The sequence below is a fragment of the Aquarana catesbeiana genome, linkage group LG13, assembly GCF_042186555.1.
Source record: "Aquarana catesbeiana isolate 2022-GZ linkage group LG13, ASM4218655v1, whole genome shotgun sequence".
Classification (NCBI taxonomy): domain Eukaryota; kingdom Metazoa; phylum Chordata; class Amphibia; order Anura; family Ranidae; genus Aquarana; species Aquarana catesbeiana.
In genome coordinates, this window is record NC_133336.1 from 7,341,172 (window position 1) to 7,366,085 (window position 24,914).

At 42.8% G+C, this 24,914-nt stretch overlaps 1 protein-coding gene across 1 annotated transcript in view; it reads left to right on the forward strand.

Moving 5' to 3' along the window:
* Window positions 1-24,914, forward strand: part of LOC141117575 (NACHT, LRR and PYD domains-containing protein 3-like) — a 60,734-nt gene that overhangs the window by 27,834 nt on the left and 7,986 nt on the right. The window contains exon 5 of the mRNA XM_073610489.1: window positions 19,386-19,550. Coding sequence (XP_073466590.1) covers window positions 19,386-19,550 — 165 coding nt within the window. The remainder of the gene's footprint in view (window positions 1-19,385; window positions 19,551-24,914) is intronic.

Below are 24,914 nucleotides of genomic sequence, written 5' to 3' on the forward strand. Positions count from 1 at the left end.
TAAAAATTAAATATTCCTTTAAATATCGTGCCTGGGATGAGTCTATAGTATGCCTGTAAAGTGGCGCATTTTTCCCGTGTTTAGAACAGTACCACAACAAAATGACATTTCTAAAGGAAAAAAAGTCATTCAAAACTGATTGCGGCTGTAATGAATTGTCGGGTCTTGGCAATATAGATAAAACTCATTGAAAAAAACGGCATGGGTCCCCCCCAGTCTATTACCAGGCCCTTTGGGTCTGGTATGAATATTAACCTCCTTAGTGGTATTCCCGAGTGTGGTTCAGGGTGAATTTTTAGTACCAAAAGTGGTAACACTGAGCCACACTCAGGATCGCATTGCAGGATCCAGGCAAAGGTACTTACCTTGTCCCAAGGATCCTGCGATGTCCTCCCGCTGTGTGTGCAAGCCCTGTCTCTGCTCAATTCATCACAGTGCCGAGCTCTGTTCCCTGCGAGCGTTGCGACGCACGGGGACGGAGCACAGCGACAAATTCAAAAAGTTAAAAACACACAATACATACAGTACACTGTAATCTTACAGATTACATAACTGTATTAAATTATTTCACCTCCCTTTTGTCCCTAGTGGTTTGTCCAGTGCCCTGCATGCAGTTTTTTTATTATAAATACTGTTCTTTTGCCTGGAAACTGGAGATTGTCCATAGCAACCAAAAAGCATCCCTTTACATCAAAAGTGGTTTTAGAGCAGCTAGAAAACAACGATAATAAATTAGAATCAATTGCAGAATTGAGCGATAGTGATTTGTGGGGAAATCCGTCATCAAACACTGAAAGTAATGACAGCGACAATTCTGCAACTGAGCAAATTTCTGTGTTTTTGATTTGATTACATTATTAAATAATTGTTATTATTATTATTATTATATTATTTGTTATAATTATTTATTATATTATAATTTATGATTTCGTGTTTCAAACTTTATCATATTCGGCATGTCTACTAGACTCTTGTTTGGACAGATTTAATTGAGTTATTCCTAAGAATTACAGGCCTACAATATAAAATGCCAAATTTCCATGCAAAACAATTGTACCTCTTTGAGCATCAAAAATCTGACATAAATCTGACATAATCATACCGCCAGGGAGGTTAAGGGGAACCCCGAACCAGAAATGAAAAAATAATTTGCGTGAGGGTCCCTCCAAAATCCATACCAGGCCCTTCAGGTCTGGTATGGATTTTAAGGGGAACCCCGTGCCAAAATTTAAAAAAATGGCGTGGGGTCCCCCCAAAAATCCATACCAGACCCTTATCCGAGCACGCAACCTGGCAGACCGCAGGAAAAGAGGGAGGATGAGAGAGCGCCCCCTCCTTAACCGTACCAGGCCACATGCCCTCAACATTGGGAGGGTGATTTGGAAATACGGGGCAATTTAGGTAACAGCGATCACAGGTCAATTAGTTTCAGTATAAATCACACAAATAGGAAACCTAAAGGGAACACAAAGACACTGAATTTCAAAAGAGCCAACTTCCCTAAACTACAAACCTTCCTAAAAGGCATAAATTGGGATAAAATATTAGGAACAAAGAATACGGAGGAGAGATGGGTTTGCTTTAAGAGCATAATAAATAAGGGCATTAGCCAATGTATCCCATTGGGTAATAAATTTAAGAGAGCGAACAAAAGTCTGGATGGCTTAACTCCAATGTAAAAATGCATATAAAAGCAAAGGAGAAGCCCTTCAAAAAATACAAGGTTGAGGGATCATACTCAGCATTCAGACTTTATAAAGAATGCAACAAGAAATGTAAGGGTGCAATTAGGACGGCTAAGATAGAACATGAAAGACATATAGCGGAGGAGAGCAAAAAAAATCCCAAGAAATTCTTTAAGTATGCAAACAGTAAAAAAGGGAAGACAGATCATATTGGCCCCATAAAGAATGAGGAAGGACATCTGGTTTCAAAGGATGGGGAGATGGCGAAGGTATTGAATTTATTCTTCTCCTCAGTCTTCACGAGTGAATCGGGGGGCTTCAGTAACCAAAACTGCAGTGTTTATCCTCATGACATAACACAGGAAGCACCTCCATGGTTAACAGAGGACAGAATTAAAATTAGACTTGAGAAACTTAACATTAATAAATCACCGGGACCAGATGGCTTGCATTCGAGGATACTTAGGGAACTCAGTCAAGTGATTGCCAGACCGTTGTTCCTAATTTTTACAGACAGTCTACTGACTGAAATGGTACCAGCTGATTGGAGAAAAGCCAATATAGCACCAATATTTAAAAAGGGCCCAAAATACATCCCTGGGAATTACAGACCAGTTAGCCTAACATCAATAGTATGTAAACTCTTGGAGGGGATGATAAGGGACTATATAAAAGATTTTAGTAATAAGAACGGTATCATTAGCAGTAATCAGCATGGATTCATGAAGAATCGTTCTTGCCAAACTAATCTATTAACCTTCTATGAGGAGGTGAGTTGCCATCTAGATAAAGGAAGGCCCGTAGACGTGGTGTATCTGGATTTTGCAAAAGCATTTAACACAGTTCCCCATAAACGTTTACTGTACAAAATAAGGTGCGTTGGCATGGACCATAGGGTGAGTACATGGATTGAAAACTGGCTACAAGGGCGTGTTCAGAGGGTGGTGATAAATGGGGAGTACTCGGAATGGTCAGGGGTGGGTAGTGGGGTTCCCCAGGATTCTGTGCTGGGACCAATCCTATTTAATTTGTTCATAAACGATCTAGAGGATGGGATAAACAGTTCAGTCTCTGTATTTGCAGACGATACTAAGCTAAGCAGGGCAATAACTTCTCCCCAGGACGTGGAAACCTTGCAAAAAGACCTGAACAAATTAATGGGGTGGGCGACTACATGGCAAATGAGGTTCAATGTAGAAAAATGTAAAATAATGCATTTGGGTGGCAAAAATATGAATGCAATCTATAGACTGGGGGGAGAACCTCTGGGAGAATCTAGGATGGAAAAGGACCTGGGAGTCCTAGTAGATGACAGGCTCAGCAATGGCATGCAATGCCAAGCTGCTGTTAACAAAGCAAACAGAATATTGGCATGCATTAAAAAGGGGATCAACTCCAGAGATAAAACGATAATTCTCCCACTCTACAAGACTCTGGTCCGGCCGCACCTGGAGTATGCTGACTAGTTCTGGGCACCAGTCCTCAGGAAGGATGTACTGGAAATGGAGTGAGTACAAAGAAGGGCAACAAAGCTAATAAAGGGTCTGGAGGATCTTAGTTATGAGGAAAGGTTGCGAGCACTGAACTTATTCTTTCTGGAGAAGAGACGCTTGAGAGGGGATATGATTTCAATATACAAATACCATACTGGTGACCCTACAATAGAAATAAAACTTTTTCACAGAAGAGAGTTTAACAAGACTCGCGGCCACTCATTAAAATTAGAAGAAAAGAGGTTTGACCTTAAACTACGTAGAGGGTTATTTACTGTAAGAGCGGCAAGGATGTGGAATTCCCTTCCACACGCGGTGGTCTCAGTGGGGAGCATTGATAGCTTCAAGAAACTATTAGATAAGCACCTGAATGACCGCAACATATAGGGATATATAATGTAATACTGACACATAATCACACACATAGGTTGGACTTGATGGACTTGTGTCTTTTTTCAACCTCACCTACTATGTAACTATGTAACTATGATTTGGGTAGCCCCTCAAAACACCTTGTCCCCATGTTGATGGGGACAAGGGCCTCATCCCCACAACCCTTGCCCGGTGGTTGTGGGGGTCTGCGGGCAGGGAGCTTGTTGGAATCTGGAAACCCCCTTTAACAAGGGGACCTCCAGATCCCGCCCTCCCCCCTATGTGAATTTGACCCCTACCATTTCACACAAAAAAAAAGTGTCAAAAATAGTAAAAAAGACAAGAGACACTTTGGGACAAGTCCTTTATTAAAAAATAAAAAAATTAAAATGTCCCGCGATGTAGATCCATCTCCCACCACTCAACGAGCCGAAAAAAGAAAGAAAAAAAAAGCCGCAACAGCTCCGCCAACAGGCGGAGCTGTTGCAGCTTTTTTTTTGTCACACTTTGAATGCCAATTGCGTTGTCATGCAACACTGTACCCATATGACAATTTTTTCATTTTGTTCACAAATAGAGATTTCTTTTGGTGGTATTTTATCCCCACTGGGTTATTTTTTGCTAAATAAGCAAAGAAAAAACAACATTTTTGAAAAAAAAACATATTTTTCTTTGGTTCTTTTATAAAATTTTGCAAATAAATAATTGTTCTTTATAAAGTTAGCCCAAAATATATTCCGCTACATTTTTTGTCAAAATAACCTATATTAATGAATATTATGTCGTCTGTGTGAAAGTTATAGAGTTCACAAATTATTATATACATATATATATATATATATATATATATATATATATTTTGTTGACATTTTTGCAGATTTATTAAAAAAGAAAAACTGAAATATCACATGGTCCTAAGTATTCAGACCCTTTGCTGTGATACTCATATATTTAACTCAGGTGCTGTCTATTTCTTCTGATCATCCTTGAGATGGTTCTACACCTTCATTTGAGTCCAGCTGTGTATGATTATACTGATTGGACTTGATTAGGAAAGCCACACACCTGTCTATATAAGACCTTACAGCTCACAGTGCATGTCAGAGCAAATGAGAATCATGAGGTCAAAGGAACTGCCTGAAGAGCTCAGAGACAGAATTGTGGCAAGGCACAGATCTGGCCAAGGTTACAAAAAAAAATTCTGCTGCACTTAAGGTTCCTAAGAGCACAGTGGCCTCCATAATCCTTTTATGGAAGACGTTTGGGACGACCTGAACCCTTCCTAGAGCTGGCTGTCCGGCCAAACTGAGCTATCGGGGGAGAAGAGCCTTGGTGAGAGAGGTAAAGAAGAACCCAAAGATCACTGTGGCTGAGCTCCAGAGATGTAGTTGGGAGATGGGAGAGAGTTGTAGAGAGTCAACCATCACTGCAGCCCTTCATCAGTCGGGGCTTTATGGCAGAGTGGCCCGATAGAAGCCTCTCCTCAGTGCAAGACACATGAAAGCCCGCATGGAGTTTGCTAAAAAACACCTGAAGGACTCCAAGATGGTGAGAAAGAAGATTCTCTGGTCTAATAAGACCAAGATAGAACTTTTTGGCCTTAATTCTAAGTGGTATGTGTGGAGAAAACCAGGCACTGCTCATCACCTGTCCAATACAGTCCCAACAGTGAAGCATGGTGGTGGCAGCATCATGCTGTGGGTGTGTTTTTCAGCTGCAGGGACAGGACGACTGGTTGCAATTGAGGGAAAGATGAATAAGGCCAAGTACAGGGAAATCCTGGATGAAAACCTTCTACAGAGTGCTCAGGACCTCAGACTGGGCCGAAGGTTTACCTTCCAACAAGACAATGACCCTAAGCACACAGCTAAAATAACGAAGGAGTGGCTTCACAACAACTCCGTGACTGTTCTTGAATGGCCAGATTCCTGATTTAAACCGAATTGAGCATCTCTGGAGAGACCTAAAAATGGCCGTCCACCAACGTTTACCATCCAACCTGACAGAACTGGAGAGGATCTGCAAGGAGGAATGGCAGAGGATTCCCAAATCCAGGTGTGAAAAACTTGTTGCATCTTTCCCAAAAAGACTCATGGCTGTATTAGATCAAAAAGGGGGGCTTCTACTAAATGCTGAGCAAAGGGTCTGAATACTTAGGACCATGTGATATTTCAGTTTTTCTTTTTTAATAAATCTGTAAAAATGTCAACAATTCTGTGTTTTTTTGTCAATATGGGGTGCTGTGTGTACTTAAATGAACTTAAATGATTTTAGCAAATGGCTGCAATATAACAAAGAGTGAAAAATTTAAGGGGGTCTGAATACTTTCCATCCCACATTACAATATATGCCCAACAAGGACCAGCAACGTACTGGTATGTTGCTAGACTTTGAGTGGTTATACCAGAATGATGCCTGCAGTTTAGTTTAGTTATCATCTTGGTATCATTCTTTTCAGCCAGCAGTTGACTTTTATATAAAACCAATCCTAGCAGCTAACTAGCCACTAGACTGCTTTTACAAGCAGTGGGAGGGAATGTCCCCTTCCTCCGTCTTCCATAGTTTTGTCAGGCTCTCCTGTCCCACCGGCGAACCTAAGAATGCAGCCGGTGGTTCTGCCACCTGACCATAGAGCTAATCAAAGACCAGAAGGGCTTCAATCATCTCTGTCTAAGAAACCTGAAGCTACGAGCATTTCATGACTTTGGTTTCGTCGGATACATACAGCACCATTGGGAAATTAGAAAAGCATCTTATCACACTGATCTTGGTGTGGTCAGATGGTTTGAGGGCAGAGGAGAGATCTAGAGTCTAATAGATACCAATTTTTTTTAAAAAGAGTACCTGTCACTACCTATTGTTAATATAGAGAATATTTACATTCCCTGTGATAACAATAAAAATGATAAAAAAGTGAAGAATAGTGTAAAAATAAAATGAAAAAGCAAAGTAAATGATAAAAAAGAAAAAAAAGCACCCCTGTCCCTCCGGACTCGCGTGCAAAGTCAAAAGCAAGCTTCGGTCTCATGTCATATGTAAATAGCAATTGCACCAAGCATGTGAGGTATCGCCATGAACGTCAGATCGAGGGCAGTAATTTTAGCAGTAGACATCCTCTGTAAATCTACAGTGGTAACCTGTAAAGGTTTTTAAAGGCTTTCAAAAATGTATGTAGTTTGTTGCTGCTGCACGGTTGTGTGCAATTTTAAAGCATGTCGTGTTTGGTATCTATGTACTTGGCATAACATCATCTTTTATATTTTACCAAACATTTGGACAATATAGTGTGTTTTAGTGCATTAAAATTTTAAAAAGTGTTTTTCTTGGTGCCTCCATGGCAGCATACCTGTGATAAGCTCCGCCCGGGACTCCTCCCCTCAGGATAGTTAATACATTATAAAAGTGACAACCATACCCCCCATTAGCATTCTCCTTTTTTTCCTCATACCTGATGGATAGTGGGGAGCCCCTTCTGAAGGTCTTTTGGGGTGGCAGCTTTCTCCTGTCCTGGAGCATTAGTTCTGCTTATTGGTTTTGGCTAGTACCACGCTGTGGGGGCAGGTAAGGCAACTTTCTTTTCATATCTAAAACTTACTGCTGCCATAGTTTGCATTTATAGGTACTAAAAAAAACAAAACTGCTTTTTTGGTCTTTTATTTTTCTCTATCTTGCATAGCTTTCTTTGGGTCCAGTGGCGTGACACCATCTCATCACATACTGGAGGGTGTGTATTAAAGACCGTTGTAAGGAGGGGCTCTTAAAAAATTTGGATGTGTTCCCCAGTATCGGTTGTTTAACATTCATCTTGATGCGAGTCCTAGCTGGAACATAAGGTTTTGGCCTGTGAAAAACGAAGTTGAGACAGACTAGCGTGACTGGCGTCCCTCGTGCGACGGCGAGTGCATGCACGCGAGTGTGCCGCTGACTTCCTCTTTTGACTGGTTGCCATGTTTATGGAAATCATGGGAGGGTCCGGAGCGGCACGGTCTGCCTTACGGCGCATGCGCAGGAGCCTGATTCCTCGGGCGCCATTTTGCTTGAGGGAAAGACCTTACCATTTTTCCCTCACTGCAGGTATTGAAGGGGGTGGGGCCTTAGGTGGGATCTGTGTCTTCCCCTCCTCCCCTTGTTCTACTTTAGAATGGGGGGAAGTTAGTTCAGCACTCTGCATTCGATCTAGCAGGGCCTTTCTCTGAGTGCTCCTGGTTCCTTAAAAACATTTTCTCTGGTGAGTAGCTTCTCTGGTGTAAAAATGTTATTTAAAAAAAAAAAAGGAAAGGAAGCAGTATAAGGTTTATTATTATAGTTTTTTGGAGCCTTAGAATTGTGTATGTTTTAAAGGGGAAAGATTTTCTCTTACCTTTCATTTTTTGTTATTTTCTCTCTTGTAGTCTTTTTCCACTTTTCTCTGCTGCCTATCTGCTACTGCCTACCCCACAGTAATGAGTCAGCCAGAGATATGTAATTATTCCTGCGCTATCAAGTATATAACAAACTGGACTAATGAGAAAAGCTGCCTGCACCGAATTGGGTACAAACCAGACCCTGTGGATAAATAGTAGTATAAGTAGGAGGTGCTGCGCTAATCCTGAGTGAACTAGCTAAAATTTAGTTTTATATTCTGTGACATGCATTGTAATGTGCATCAAAAAGTATATATTCCACTTTGGTGGTTAATGACATCAGCCGTGTAGGACTACACACTCATACGGCAACAAATCATAATAGTGAAAAATAATCATCAGTAGTAAAAAAATAAATCAATAAATCTCGCCATATACATAAGAATAAATAACAGTAATGTGAAAGTGTCAGCTATTAATATAATGCATATTGCAATAAAAAGGTGAATTACACTGTGTACTAAACATGCAACACATAAAGTGACAATGTGCAGCAGTGCAGCCGAAAATTCAGCGTCAAAATATCCAAAGATTCAAGGTGCTTCAACATAAAATCCTTCTTTTATAATGTGACAGCAACATCCTGACATGCATCAGTTGCAGTGTAGTGCTCAAAATAAATCACATAGTGCACATCTTCGTGTTCAAACACACAGGTGGGTAGTGGCCCCTTACCTTAGGGTAATAGGGCAAACGCATATGACCAAAACTTTAGGGGTATCCTCCTATGGATTCAAGTGCTAGCCTCACGGTCCTAGTCCCGGGGTATGGTTCCCTCAAATGGTGGTCTTGTGTGCTTCACAGGCAAGGGCTATAAAATGCTAATCTTTGGAAAAATATTCAGAACTGGATTGGGACAAGTTGGATACAGCAGTCTCGCCTGAACAATCCTTTCAATTTGTATCAATTACAGAGTCTGTCAGGCAAAAAATTTGTTTGAACACGCGAACACCGTTAAAGTCTATGGGACACGAACATAAATAATCAAAAGTGCTAATTTTAAAGGCTTATATGCAAGTTATTGTCATAAAAAGTGTTTGGGGACCTGGGTCCTGCCCCAGGGCACATGGATCAATGCAAAAAAAGTTTTAAAAACGTCAGTTTTTTCGGGAGCAGTGATTTTAATAATGCTTAACGTGAAACAATAAAAGTGTAATATTCCTTTAAATTTCGTACCTGGGGGGTGTCTATAGTATGCCTGTAAAGGGGCGCATGTTTCCCGTGTTTAGAACAGTCTGACAGCAAAATGACATTTCAAAGGAAAAAAGTCATTTAAAACAACTCGCGGCTATTAATGAATTGCCGGTCCGACAATACACATAAAAGTTCATTGATAAAAACGGCATGGGAATTCCCCAAAGAGGAACCCCGAACCAAAATAAATTTAAAAAAATGACGTGGGGGGTCCCCCTAAATTCCATACCAGGCCCTTCAGGTCTGGTATGGATATTAAGGGGGACCCCAGCCAAAATTTTTTTAAAAATGGCGTGGGGTCCCCCCAAAAATCCATACCAGACGCTTATCCGAGCACGCAACCTGGCAGGCCGCAGGAAAAGAGGGGGGACGAGAGAGCCCCCCCTCCTGAGCCGTACCAGGCCATATGTCCTCAACATTGGACGGGTGCTTTGGGGTAGCCCCCTAAAACACCTTATCCCCATGTTGATGGGGACAAGGGCCTCATCCCCACATCCCTTGCCCGGTGGTTGTGGGGGTATGCGGGCGGGAGGCTTATCGGAATCTGGAAGCCCCTTTAACAAGGGGACCCCCAGAACCTGGCCCTCCCCCCTGTGTGAAATGGTAAGGGGGTACAAAAGTACCCCTACCATTTCACAAAAAAAGTGTCAAAAATTTAAAAAATGACAAGAGACAGTTTTTGACAATTCCTTTTTTTTTTTTTTGGTGCGGGGTTCCCCTTAATATCCATACCAGACCTGAAGGGCCTGGTATGGAATTTAGGGGGACTCCCCCACGTCATTTTGTTTTTTAAATTTTGGTTTGGGGTTCCCCTGTGGGAAATTCCCATGCCGTTTTTATCAATGAACTTTTATGTGTATTGTCGGACCGGCAATTCATTAATAGCTGCGAGTAGTTTTAAATGACTTTTTTTCCTTTGAAATGTCATTTTGCTGTCAGACTGTTCTAAACACGGGAAACATGCGCCCCTTTACAGGCATACTATAGACACCCCCAGGTACGAAATTTAAAGGAATATTACACTTTTATTGTTTCACTTTAAGCATTATTAAAATCACTGTCCCCGAAAAAACGGCCGTTTTTAAAACTTTTTTTTGCATTGATCTATGTCCCCTGGGGCAGGACCCAGGTCCCCAAACACTTTTTATGACTTTTCCATGCATATAAGCCTTTAAAATTAGCACTTTTGATTTCTCCCATAGACTTTTAAAGGGTGTTCCACGGCTTTCTAATTTGCCGCAAACACCACAAATAGTTCGCTGTTCGGCGAACTGGTGAATAGCCGATGTTCGAGTCGAACATGAGTTCGACTCGAAGCACATCCCTAGTCTTGAAATCTAGTAAGAGGCAGGGCCACCTCAAACATTTCCGGTCAGGGCCAGGTGGAGTTGATTTTCTTGGGTCTGGTCCAGCCATTGCAAGGATTCCGGAATGATATCCACCGTCCATTTTGGGCATTTCTGGACTTCTCAGTTCATCCCCCGTAAGTTTGGTTTCCTGGGCAAAGTTCCAGTCTCCCTGCAAGGGCAGGAGACTCAAAGGGCTCTATTTAACGCTTCTGGTTGTGTTCCCCAAAAGAATGGGGAATGAGTCCAGGAGTGGATTTGAATCCTCTATTTCTCTTCATTCACTTAAATATCTGCAAGTTGGAATCCTTACTAATGATCATCCAAGTGCAGCCGTGAGTTTTGCATGATCCCAGAAGAGCCTCAAGATGTTTTTGTCCAAGGGTGATGGTTGGTCTTGCACATCTCCAGTTCCAGTGTCTCCCCTACGACCTCTGCAACTGCCAGTGGGGGCCTTCAAGTCTTCACTGAACAGGGATTGTCTTCTTCGGATGCCATTAGGCCTACTGAGCCTATCCTGTTCTCCTTGAAGAAGGGCCAATTCTAGGTCTCTCTTCAACCTTGATCCTATTTTCAATGCTTGTAGTACTCCAAAAACACTTTAGTTTGGACATGCCAAAAAGAGGATGATGTTCTAACCCAGGCTACAAAGATGCAGACCCCTGTATAGTGTTCTCAGGCCTAGCACCTCTCAGAGGGAGACGTATGAGAGTGTTTCACTTCTTGGTCGGCATCTTATTGCTTCCTCAACCTGCAGCAGCCTCAAGGGAAGTCCTGCTTTCCTCCCTTCCAGAATTCGGGTGGCTAATAAATGGGGAAAAGAGAGTCTTCTCATCCCATACCACTCATTCATTTACCTAAATGCTCTTCTCATCGCCTCTTCCAGAACGGTGTGTTTGCCCACCCAGTCGGGTTTTTCAGAAGATCCGCTGCGTCAGCTCGCTCTCTCACCTCTTGACGTCAGGCTGTTTAAGTTGATTTGGGACCATGTCATTCTACATCCCGATGCTGCCCTGGGCTCATTGGCTCCTGAACTTTTTGTTTTTAAGGAGGCTTCTTGTCACAGTGGAAGAGACGATACTAGGAAGATGGGACATTCCAACTACGAGAATAGCCTGGGACGCCCGGAAGATGTGGACAGCCTATCTAGCCCTAGTGGGCTGGGGAGTTCATCTACAACAGAGGCTGGTCCTTTTTCGCTTGAACAATAGGGCGGCAGTGCCATATATCCAATGACCGGGTACTCACAAAATCCCTTTGTTGAGTTTAGTGGGGGAACCTGCTGGTATTAGGGGCAGTTTACCTTCCAGATCACCAATATGAGGAGGCAGTTCATCTGTCCTGGAATCGGCAAGACAGCAGCGAGTGGTCTCTTCGCCCCTCGATATTTAGCTGGATCATGACTCTCCAGGGTTCTCCGGAAGTCGTACTCTTTGCCTCATCGATGGAGGCCAAGTTACCAAGTTTACATTCGCGCTTGCCTCACCCTCAAGTGAATACGGGAGATACCCTCTCGAGTCCTTGGCGGTGCAGGTCAGCCTTTGGAATTTTCTCCAAACCTAAGTTTTTTTTTTTCTCAAATTGTTGCAGGATCCGGTCGAAGTGGTGGCAATACTCCCCTTCTGGTCAAAGAAGGGCCTGTCGCCTCGTCAAGATTCCGATTCTACCTCCATCTTCTCTCTCAAGAGAGGTTTATTCACTCAGCACCTCACAAATTGATCCGGCATGGTTGGATACAGAGAATGAGAAATTTCCAAAGCCCTATGCGGCTTCGCAAAAGTAATGTCAACACTTGTGAAGGCCAGAAAACCATCCACGAAGTCTGAGTACACAAAAGTCTGGAATGGATTAAAATTGTTTGCAACTTACAGGTGTTTGGATCTTGTGGTCCCTTCTTCCTCACTCCTCTTAATTTTTTGTACAACCAGGACATATCCTCGTCTCAGACCAAGTTCTCTGGAAGCTCAGGTAGCAGCTATTTCTATAGTGATGCAAGTGAGATGGGGGAGAAGACTTGCCTTTCATCCAAATTCTTCAAAGCAGTTAAGAAAATTATTTTCCTTCTTGGAATCTGCCCTTGGGCTGTCAGATGGCTCAGCCTTTCGCCCCAACAGAATTACATGCCCTCCCATCAATGGATCCTGGCGCACAAGACTACCTTTCAGTTGCGGTAAATTCTGAAAGGAAGGCTTTGGAAGAACAAGCCTTTAGAGGCAGAAGATGCACACATATCCTTTTCCAGTTAAGAGTGGAACTGCAGACAGTGCAAGATTTTGTCCCTAAGGTACCTTCCCGGGCTACTCTCTTGGTCACAAAAAATGGAGAGACACTAGGGAGGGGAAGAAAGGATTGCTGCTCACCCCTTAAAAATTAAAGCAAAAAGGAAGATTTCCCCACATTGGGGTTTTTAGGCAGCACAAGAAAAAAGTGTAGTCAATATTATATGAAAAAATATACACTTTTATTGAACAGATAATATATATCATCAGAGTTAAAAAACAATGAGCTCCAGTGGGTATTTATCTAAAAAATTGTTTTAACTGAACATACAAAAACAGACATTTGTTCATAGCAATGTTATGTCATGAACATTAAACCTGACGCGTTTCAACCCCTATGATTGGGGTCTTCTTCAGAGGGTAAGTCTGCTGGGAAGAGCATAAGAATAAAGTTGGTATACATATACATATTCTAAAAGATATATAACATGAACTACATTAATTGTGCATTGCAACAGTACAGTATAGTTACCAAATAGAAGTATGTCCAATGAAAAACATAAATTCCCACATGGAGGTCCCTTTAAAAGTTTAAAGTGCTTTATCCTCTTCTCCAGAGGGTGATTCCAACCTCCTCTGCCGCTGCCACAGCCCAGACCGGGATGGCGAGAGGCAACGTGGCTTACGAGAGGCCACACCCTAGAACACCGCCCACCAGAGCAGACAACCAACCGGAGAGCACCAAATTACCTGTGATAGAGATTGGCAAGGGAAAAATAATAACTAAGAAACCCGTATAACAATAATTGGGTTTTATTTATGGGCTAAAAAAGCCTCTAAGATGTAAAAGACTTTACAGGTATGATATGTATGACCCAAACCACCTGGGGAGTTCTGAACCACAGGGAACAGGTGTGGTGAGGGCAATGAACGCTATACCTGTGCTGAAAATAGAAAGAGGGGTGGTAGTAATGAAGTAAAAAGACAATAATAAGAAGTGTGATGGTGCATGGAAGAGGAATGTGTGAAATGCGAATGAGTGCCAGTGTGTGGAAGAAAAAGGGGAGGGGAGGAGGGAAGGGATTTGGAAAGGGGGAGAGGAGTAAAGAAAAAAGAGAAAGGGGGAGAGGAGGGGGAAAGGAGGGTTGGGAAAAAGAAGGGGGGGGGAAGGGAAGGGGGGGTGGAGGGAGGATAGACGGGATGGAAAGGGAGGGAAAAGACAATTGTGAGAAAAAGACTAGTGATGTAACAAACTAATGTATTAACATTACCTTAAAAAAGTGCTAAATGGCACATGTGGATGCATCAAGTTATCCCATGTATCTAAGCTGTTGTCTATTGGCCAACACAAGATTGGTCCTAGGCTGTATAAGACACAGACCATTGACCTTGATGTCACTCGTTCCCATCTATGCGCCTTTGAAATTCAGTGACTTGAAAAAGGTGCCTACACTTCTTTGATGCGGCTTTGGAGTAACGCCAATGGAGACGCGGCCCAAGAGGGTGTTTCCCACATGTTCAATAAGAGTGACAACCCTTTACGGGTCATCAAGATACATTCGGGGCTTTGCCTGTTAAGGAATAAGTGTTGCAGGACCAATTTAAGTCAATGTTTGATGGTGGCCAAACCAAAGGGACTAAATGTTAAAAGCCCATGGTTAAATTCTCATACACCTGTAAGAAAATCCTCTTTCCTGAACGGTGCCCATTGTTAACTTGGTATCGTCCGGATACCAGGAAAAGTTGACACTCATGGCTTAGCAATATAAGCAAGTGGATTTACAACAAATTGACAGTAAGAGAGACAAAGAGGTAGCTCTCTTGGAAGCTTGGGTCCTACTTACCCTTCCAGTTCCATGATCAGGATCTTTGCAAGATTTGGACATTTCCAGAGTCCTAAGATGTTGCCTACAGCCTACAGCACCCTCGGCTGCATCAAGCATTTTGTTCATCCTCCCTTGGGGTGAGAACAGAAGGAAGGAAACAGCCTCAAGAGCGACTGCTTCCTGGATGTGTAAGCTGGTTCAAGAGCGTATAAGGCTAGAGGGTTGGATCTTCCGGCGGTTAGAACCCACTCATGAAGGGCAGCTTCTTCGTCCTGGGCGACAACGTCTCTCTGGAAACAATGGGCAGAGCGGCTACTTGGAAAATCTCAGTTCACGTTCATGCGTCATTATAGCATTTGATCCAAGGGTACTCTCCTGTTTGGAGTTTGGAAGGGGGGCAATTGAGTCAGCTCTTTCGATTCCTTAATATATTTTTTCGTTATAAGCATTTCCCACCAAGTTTTTTGTAGCTATTTATTTTATCACAGCTATGCTGCCATGGAGGCACCAGGAAAATGGAAAATTGTATCATACTTACCGTAATTTTCTTTTCCTGGTGCCTATCCATGGCAGCATACATGCCCTCCTATGGTATTCAATATAATAGGAGAATGCTAATGGGGAGTATGGTTGTCACTTTTATAATGTATTAACTATCCTGAGGGGAGGAGTCCAGGGCAGAGCTTATCACAGGCATGCTGCACCAGGAAAGAAAAATTATGGTAAGTATGAAACAATTTTCAGTTTCTTCCCCAAAAATTGCATTTGAATAATCGCTGTGCAAATTCTGTGAAAAAATAAATTGCAACACCCACCATTTTAATCTGTAGGCCTTTGCTTTAAAAAAATATATAATGTTTGGGGGTTTGAGTAATTTTCTAGCAAAAAAAAAAAATAAAACATTTTTTTCAAGTAAACAAAAAGTGGCAGAAAGGGCTTTGTCTTAACCACTTTAGCCCAGGAAGAATTGAGGGTTCAATGACCAGGCCATTTTTTGAGATACTGCCCTACGTTGCTTTAACTGACAATTGCGCGGACGTGCGATGCTGTACCCAAGCAAAATTGACGTCCCTTTTTTCCCACAAATAGAGCTTTCTTTTGGTGCCATTTGATCATCTCTGCAGTTTTTATTTTGTGCGCTATAAACAAAAGAAGAGCGTCAATTTTGAAAAAAACACAACATTTTGTGCTTTTTGCTGTAATGAATAGCCCCAATTTTTTTTTTAAGGTAATTTTTTCCTCAGTTTAGGCCGATATGTATTCCTCTACATATTTTTGGTAATAAAAATTGCAAAAAGCGTATATTGATTGGTTTGCGCAAAAGTTATAGCATCTACAAAATAGGGGATAGATTTATGGCATTTTTATTATTATTTTTTTTTTTACTAGTAATGGCAGCGATCTGCGATTTTTATCGGGAGTGGGACATATCAGACACTTTTGACACATTTTTGGGACCATTGACAATTATACAGCGATCAGTGCAATAAAAATGCACTGATTACTGTGTAAATGTCACTTGCAGCAAAGGGGTTAACACTAGGGGGCAATCAAGGGGTTAGCTGTGTTCCCTATGTGTGTGTTCTAACTGTGGGGGATGGGACTGACTATAGGAGATGAGAGATCTTGGTTCCCAGCTTGTAGGAACTCATGATCTCGCTCTCCTCTCCTCCCAGAACTGGGATGTGTGTGTTTACATACACACGTCCCTGTTCTGCCTCTCGTGCCCTCGATCGCTCATGGCTGGCGGTCATCGCGACCGCTGGTCATGAGCATCAGCACCCCCGCTGTGCAGCGGGTGCGCGCCTGCTATCCCACTTAAAGGAGTCAACCTACAGCTACAATGGCTCGCGGGAACATGCCGACCTGACACAGTATAATGATGGCGGCTGGTCGGCAAGTGGTTAAAGTGGTTAGAAGAGTGGTAGATGTGTGGCATAAGCTTCTAATGTTGTCCATAAAATGTCAGGACAGTTCAACCCCCCCCCCCAAATGACCCCTTTTTGGAAAGTAGACACCCCAAGCTATTTGCTGATAGGCATGTTGAGTCCATGGAATATTTTATATTTTGCTACAAGTTTCCCGAAATATACAATTTTTCTTTATACAAAGTCGTCACTAAATTATATATTGCTCGAACGTGCCATGGGTATATGTGTAATTACACCCCAAAATACATTCTGCTGCTTCTCCTGAGTACGGGGATATCACATGTGTGGGACTTTTTGGGAGCCTAGCTGCGTACAGGACCCCGAAACCAAGCACCGCCTTTAGGCTCTTTAAGGGTGTAAAATTATGATTTTACTCCTCACTACCTATCACAGTTTTGGAGGGCCTGAAATGTCAAGATAGCACAACCCCCCCCAAATGAACCCCTTTTGGAAAATAGACACCCCAAGATATTTGCTAAGAGGCATGTTGAGTATTTTGCAGCTCTCATTTGTTTTGGAAAATGAAGAAAGAAAAGGAAATATTTTTTTTTCAATTTTAAAAACGTTGTGCAAAAAGAGAGATCTGCAAAATACTCCACATGCCTCTCAGAAAATACCTTGGGGTGTCTACTTTTTAAAATGGGGTCATTTGGGGTGGGGGGTTCTGCTATCTTGGCATTTCATGGCCTCCGAAACTGCGATAGGTAGTGAGGAGTGAAATCAAAAATTTACACCCTTAGAAAGCCTGAAGGTAGTGATTCGTTTTTGGGGTCCTGTGCATGGCTAGACTGCCAAAAACTTCTCACACATGTGGTATCCCCATACTCAGGAGAAGCAGCAGAATATGTTTTGGGGTGTAATTTCACATATACCCATAGCTTGTTTGAGCAATATATCATTTAGTGACAACTTTGTGAAAAAAAAAATATTTTTTTTTGTAATTTTCCAGAAACTTGTGGCAAAATCTAAAATATTCCATGGACTCAACATGCCTCTCAGCAAATAGCTTGGGGTGTCTACTTTCCAAAATGGGGTCATTTGGGGGGGGGGTTATGCTATCTTGGCATATCATGGCCTCCAAAAAGGTGATTGGTTTTCAGAGTCCTGTAAGCAGCTAGGCTCCCAAAAAGTCCCACACATTGTATCCCTGTACTCAGAAGAAGCAGCAGAATGTATTTTGGGGTGTAATTTCACATATATCCATGGCATGTGTGAGAATTATATAATTTCAGTGGCAACTTTGTGTAATTTTTTTGTTGTTGTCATTTTTCAATAGCTTGTGACAAAAAAATAAAATATTCAATGTGCTCAACAAGCCTCTCAGCTAATTCCTTGGGTTGTCTACTTTCCAAAATGGGGTCATTGGGGGGGGGTTGTACTGCCCTGCCATTATAGCACTTCACGAAATGAGATAGGCAGCCATAAACTAAAAGCTACTATAAAAATATTGAAAATTGATTAAATTACAATAAATGGTAAAAATATATATAAATATAAAAAGTGGTAAACCACTGCACACCAGCCTGCCTAATATAAACTACAAAATGAAACCAAAACACCAATAACTGATAAATGGGTATTGTGCCTATATAGTCCAATGGTAATGATAACCAATAATGTGCAAAACAATGTGCTTAAATTCGCAAATTCCAATAACATGATGGTCATATGTGCCCCATAGTGTACCATATAGCATATTATATAAAACACACATAAAACGTGTATCCATATAAGTCCATAGGTGAGAAAATCTTGTGCCTGGATCTTGTATTTAAACAAACAGTGGAACACCGTCACTGCCTAGGGATGTCACCCAAAAGTGCTCAAGAAATAGGTATCAGCTTACCAGATGATGACCTAATTAATGAAAAAAAAGGTAAAATAGGCTTTAGCAAGATATTGCTTTCTGCAGTGGAGCAATCTGCAGACTGGAATCCTGCCCTCACACCATAAGGACTTCGCAAATGGGATATGAAACAAATGTAGAAGGAACCAAAATAGTGTATTCCAGTTTTATTTAAAAAAGATTAAAACCAACAAAGTCAAGTGGCTGCTTGCATTGATGGTGCCATCGCCCGGCACTGAGGCTGGAAAGCATGTCAATGGATGTCCCGCAATGGATACTGGCAACAACAGCGTGCGTTCCACCTACGGCGGTTGAACAACCAGGGGACCGGATGTGATGTCATCGCGTGACCAAGTACCGCCTCACGAGATATAGTAAAAAATAAAAACCACAGAGGTGATCAAATGCTACCAAAAGAAAGCTCTATTTGTGGGGGAAAAAAGGATGCAAATTTTGTTTGGGTACAACATTGCATGACCGCGCAATTCCCAGTTAAAGCAACACAGTGCCAAATTGTAAAAGGTGCTCTGGTCAGGAAGGGGGTAAAATCTTCTGGGGCTGAAATGGTTAAAATATAGGCACCACATTGGCCTTACGCCAATCCAATGGTACTATTCCAGTCATTAAATAGTCCCTAAAAATTTAAAACAATGTCTGTGAAATGACAGAGCTCAATTCTTTTAGGACACGTGGGTGGGTGCCATCTGGTCCAGGTGCTTTATCCACCTTTATTCTGTCTAAATATTTCTGGACCAGATCACTTATGAGCCATTGTGCATCATTTGGGGCTGTGTCACTACCACCCCCATTATCGACATGAGCCCCCCATGCTCCTTTGTATACACAGAGCTGAAGAAATGATTTAATAAAAATGCCTTCTCTTTGTCCCCAGTCACTCATTCTAGATTATAATATTTTTCTGATTAAATTCTATTTTCTGGAGTTTTATATAAATTATCTGATATAAATGATTTCAATAAAGAGAAATGAGTTCCATTCATGTAGAGAATAATCACATTCAATCCTGGGGGAGAAATTTATTTTCTTTTGGTAACATTCTTCTCTTCTAGTTTGATCTCTAATCACCTGACAGACAGATCCTGCCCCCACCTGGCATCTGGAATAAGAAATAACAAGACACTGAGGACACTGGACCTGTTTATGAACAATCTGGAGGGTTCTCATTTCAGGGATCTGATGGAAGCTCTGATAACAAGCCGGATAGAGGAATTAGAGTGAGTATAACAGGACTGACTGAGACAATAATATTCTGGGACAGTTTTATATGTAAACCACATAAATAATATAGAAATATGATAATAAATAATAATATAATGTAATTATATGGTTCTCCTTTTTTGTCTCAGTAAATGGCTAATCCTGGAATGTTGGGTAAATCTTGAATCTTATCACTCTATTAACAATGAAATAATTGTTTCATAAAATCTAACATTCTGTTTTGTCTGGTAACTGAAATAGATGCGATTATAGGAGGTCATACATGGGGGAATCTGAACCTATTGCAATCATCAATCAGAGCCTCATATGACCTTCCTGTCATGACCATTTTATTTAATATTTATTACAAGTATTTATATATCGCCAAAAATGTATACAGCACTTTACACACATATTATACATTCATATCAGTCCCTGCCTTCAAGGAGCTTACAATCTAATGTCCCTAACTCACATCCATACACATATTAGGACCAAATACCTCCCAGCAAGTCTTTTGGAGTGTGGGAGGAAACCCACACAGGCACAGGGAGAACATACAACCTCCAGGCAGGTAGTGCCATGGTTGGGATTCAAGCCGATGACCCCAGTGCTGCCAGGTGGAAGTGGTAACCACTTTGCTATTGTTGTACACATCTGCTATTCAGTCTTGAGGGATCTCCTCCATACTTCCTTCTTATCAGCAGAGAATATCAGAGAACAAACACATCCCGTCCAACTCGACGAAACCTACATTACTGTGGGGACGTTATGCCCAAGGGGAATCACGGAACCACACTGTGCCCCAGTTACGGGGGCGGGTTATTTGGTGCCCCGTTGGCACAAGTTTACTGAACGACTCTTGGCATGAGGCTGGAAAGAGGGATTTTACCATTGCCTCATGCGGTAGACAGTTTTTTACACTTTCATTGGTCACACTGATGCACTTTGCCCTGGAACTCCCCTGCTTATGCTGACAAACACGCTATCATGCCAAATCAATGCCGACTATTACTTGAAAGAACTGGGTACCCATGGTGTGCCTGCCGACTCATCATTGCCCGGGACTGGGGCGATGCAGCCCTCAGGCCTGGATACAATAACTTACCACACTCAACATTGCTACCACCCCGGCTGTGACCTGGAACATCCCTGGTGTCCATGACCCACTGAAACGCACTATGATAAGCACATGCCTGAAAAAGTTCTATCCTGCTATAGTGAGCCTTCAGGAGACTCACCTTATGAAAGACACGGTTGGATTTCTGCAATACTCCTGGGTGGACAAGGCATACCACTTCACTCACACTGCATACTCGCGTGGAGTCAGTGTACTTTTACACAAATCCTTGGCCTACCAGGAATTAGTCACAGACCCTTTGGGTAGATTTATATTTCTGTATTGTAAATTGTTTACCTTGACAGTGATATTTGCCTTTGTGTATGTACCCCCCCCATTCTCTAGAGAGATACTGCAGCTTCTCCTGTCTTACCTGGTCGATAAACCTGATGTCCCCACACTGATCATGGGTGACTTTAATGGCTACCTGGATCCCAGACTGGATAGACATCCTCCAGCTCAACTGCCGCTAGGGAGCAGGGGCACCATTCTGAGTCGACTGCTGCAGGAGGTGGGCTGGACAGATGTATGGAGAGCAAAACACCCAACAACCAAACAATTTTCATGCTTCTCCAAAACACATGGGTTGCTATCTCGCATTGACCTCTGCGTAGGGTCCCCGCACTTTTTAACCATGGTCACCAGGGTGGAATATTTCCCCAGGGGTGTATCTGATCACTCCCCATTGAATGCACACCTCATTACCCGTCCAGCGGCCTCCCTGCCCAGGGCACCATGGAAGTTGAATGCCTTCTGGCTAAAACTGAGCATGTGATGAAACAGATAGAACAATGCTTTTTTGTTAACCATTCGCACACCAATCTAATACTGAGATACTGAGATGGGAAGCCTTCAAGGCATGTCTAAGGGGTACGTTCATAGCTGAAATTGCTGCCATTAAACATAATTCATCGGCCCTACTGGTACAGGTAGAAGACCAGGTAAGGCAACTGGAGCTTGCATATGTCTTAGACCCGTCAGATTCCGCGGGGAGGCATGGATCTCAGGTCAGGATTCCCTGGACTGGTTGAGATCCTCCGCCGCGGAAAGTAAAAGGTTCTTTACTAAACAAGCATTTTATGAGGAAAGTAAAAAAACTGGCAGACTACTGGCCAGAATCGCCAGATCTCAGCAGTCGTCCCCTGCTATAGGAGCGATACGTAGCTCTATGGGACAGCCGGTGAATGATTGTGAACAAATAATAGCTGAACTGGCATCTTTTTATGTTGATTTATACAAACCCTGTGACAACTACACAGATGAGGAACTGCAAACCTACATGGGTACAATAACCCTTCCAACTCTGACCCGCCAAGCGCGCGTGGAGATGGAAGCACCATTCACATTAGATGAGCTAAGAGAAGCGGCTGCCTCCTTCCCTACCTGCAAGGCCCGGGGGATGATGGGATCCCTATGGAGGTTTATACCCAGTATGCAGAAGTAATTTTACCCAAATTACTAGAAGTCTTCAATTCCTCATTTAAATCGGGAAAGCTACCTACCACCATGACAAGGGCCAACATTATACTACTGTTCAAATCAGGTAAAGACCCGTTAGACCCTAGCTCATATAGGCCTATCTCGCTGCTACAGAGCGATGTAAAAATACTAGCCAAGGTGCTGGCCATGAAGGTCAATAGGATAATCCGATCCATTGTCCACTCGGACCAGGCGGGATTCATGCCGCGAACGTCTACTGCAACCAATGTCAGACAATTATACTTGCAGGCTCCCTCAGATTCAGCCGGCCACAGAGCACTGTTGTCTCTTGACGCCTAGGGATGAGCCAAACACCCTCCGGTTCGGTTCGCACCAGAACCTGCGAACGGACCGAAAGTTTGCGCGAACTTTAGAACCCCGTTAAAGTCTATGGGACTCGAACGTTCGAAATCAAAAGTGCTAATTTTAAGAGCTAATATGCAAGTTATTGTCCTAAAAAGGGTTTGGGGACCCGGGTCCTGCCCCAGGGGACATGTATCAATGCAAAAAAAAGTTTTTAAAACTGCAGTTTTTTCGGGAGCAGTGATTTTAATGATGCTTAAAGTGAAAAAAAAGTTAAATATTCCTCTAAATATCGTACCTGGGGGGTGTCTATAGTATGCCTGTAAAGTGGCGCATTTTCCTGGGCTTAGAACAGTCCCTGCACAAAATGACATTTGTAAAGGAAAAAAAGTCATTTAAAACTGCTTGCGGCTTTAATGTAATGTCGGGTCCCGGCAATATGGATGAAAATCAATGAGACAAACGGCATGGGTACCCCCCCAGTCAATTACCAGGCCCTTTGGGTCTTGTATGGATATTAAGGGGAACCTTGCACCCAAATTATACTCTGAACAGCAGTATACAGGGAATTATACTCTGAACAGCAGTATACAGGCAGTGCAAACAAGACAGGGACTGTAGGTTTGTTGTTAAGTAGAATCTGTTTGTAATTTTGAACTGGTACATTTTTAAAGTGTAGCTCCAGCCAAAAAAGCTATTTTTAAGCTTTTTGGAAAACATAGGGAAGGGTTATCACCCCTGTAACATTTGTGTTGCTGTCTGTGCACCTCTTCAGAAGATTTCACCTCACTTTCTGTCCCAATGACAAATTTTTTTGAAAATTTGGGGTTTTTAGTGAAACAAGGATTGGTGATAACGCCTCAGTGGAGAGGAGACACGTTTTTCCCATATTAACTCTTACAGGAGAGAATTTCCCTTCCTAGGGGTAGATTTCATCTCACTTCCTGTTGTCTCCTTCCGTTTGCAAGTAGGAGTCGTTTGTGAGTTGGATGTTTGAAAGTAGGGGCCTGCCCTATATACTCTGCAGAAATTGGGGCCTTAGGTGTTGGTGTTGCCACAACACTGTAAGCCCTCACAGTTACTCTTGGTGGGCGCAGGAACGGGCCCTGCTGTGAAATATTAGATCAAGAATTGTAATTACATGCCATTGTTGAACAGTGGTAGAAAAATTGGGCCTTTGGTGGTGGTGGTGGTGGTGGTGCTGGTGCCACAACACTGTAAGTCCTCACAGTTACTCTTGGTGGGCACTGGAACGGGCCCTGCTGTGAAATATATCAAGAATTGTAATTACATGCACCTGTTGAACAGGGGCAGAAAAAAATGGGCCTTTGGTGGTGGTGGTGGTGTTGCCACAACACTGTAAGCCCTCACAGTTACTCTTGGTGGGTGCAGGAATGGGCCCTGCTGTGAAATATTAGATCAAAAATTGTAATTACACGCCCCTGTTAAACAGGGGCAGAAAAATTGGGACTTAGCCACTGCTGCCACAACACTGCAACCCCTCACAGATACTATAGTTGGAGCACAGGAATGAGCCCTTCTGCAAAGTATTGCTTCAAAAATTGTAATTGCATGCCCCTGTTAAACAGGGGCAGAAAAATGGGCCTTAGCCACTGGTGGCGGTGCCCAGAGCCAAAAATGTTCTTACAAGCTATCAGCATGAAAATTGAGGAGGAAGAGGATTGTCACTCAGCATAACAGGATAGTCATTCAGCATCAGCATAGGTAGTCTTGAAGGGATCTCACATTAAAAAAAAATTATTCGGCTACATAAGCATCAGGTGCTTGGTAGCTGGGGATTCAAGACCGATTCATTTTTATGAAGGTCAGCCAATCGACCGATTCGATGGACAGGCGCACCCTGTGATCGGTTACAAAGCCTCCAGCAGCACTGAATGTGCGTTCCGAAAGAACGCTGGATGCAGGACAGGCTAGTAGCTCAATTGCATACTGTGCAAGCTCTGGCCAGTGATCCATCCTCAAGACCCAGTAACCCAGAGAATTTTCGGTGCGAAAGGTGTCCAAGTCTGATCTTGCCCCTAGGTATTCCTGCACCATGTGAATCAGACGCTGGCGATGGTTGCTGGAACCGATTATACCTTGGGGCTGCGGACTAAAAAATTATCTGAACGCATCGGTCAGACGACCACCTTCTCCACCGCTCCTTCTGTGACTGACCGAAGCCTCAGCAACAGGACAGGCCAGTAGCTCAATTGCATACTGTGCAAGCTCTGGCCAGTGATCCATTCTCAAGACCCAGTAACCCAGAGGATTTTGGGTGGGAAAGGTGTCCAAGTCTGATCTTGCCCCTAGGTATTCCTGCACCATGTGAATCAGACGCTGGCGATGGTTGCTGGAACCGATCATACCTTGAGGCTGCGGACTAAAAAATTGTCTGAACGCATCGGTCAGACGACCACCTTCTCCACCGCTCCTTCTGTGACTGACCTAAGCCTCAGCAACACGTTCTCCAGGAGGA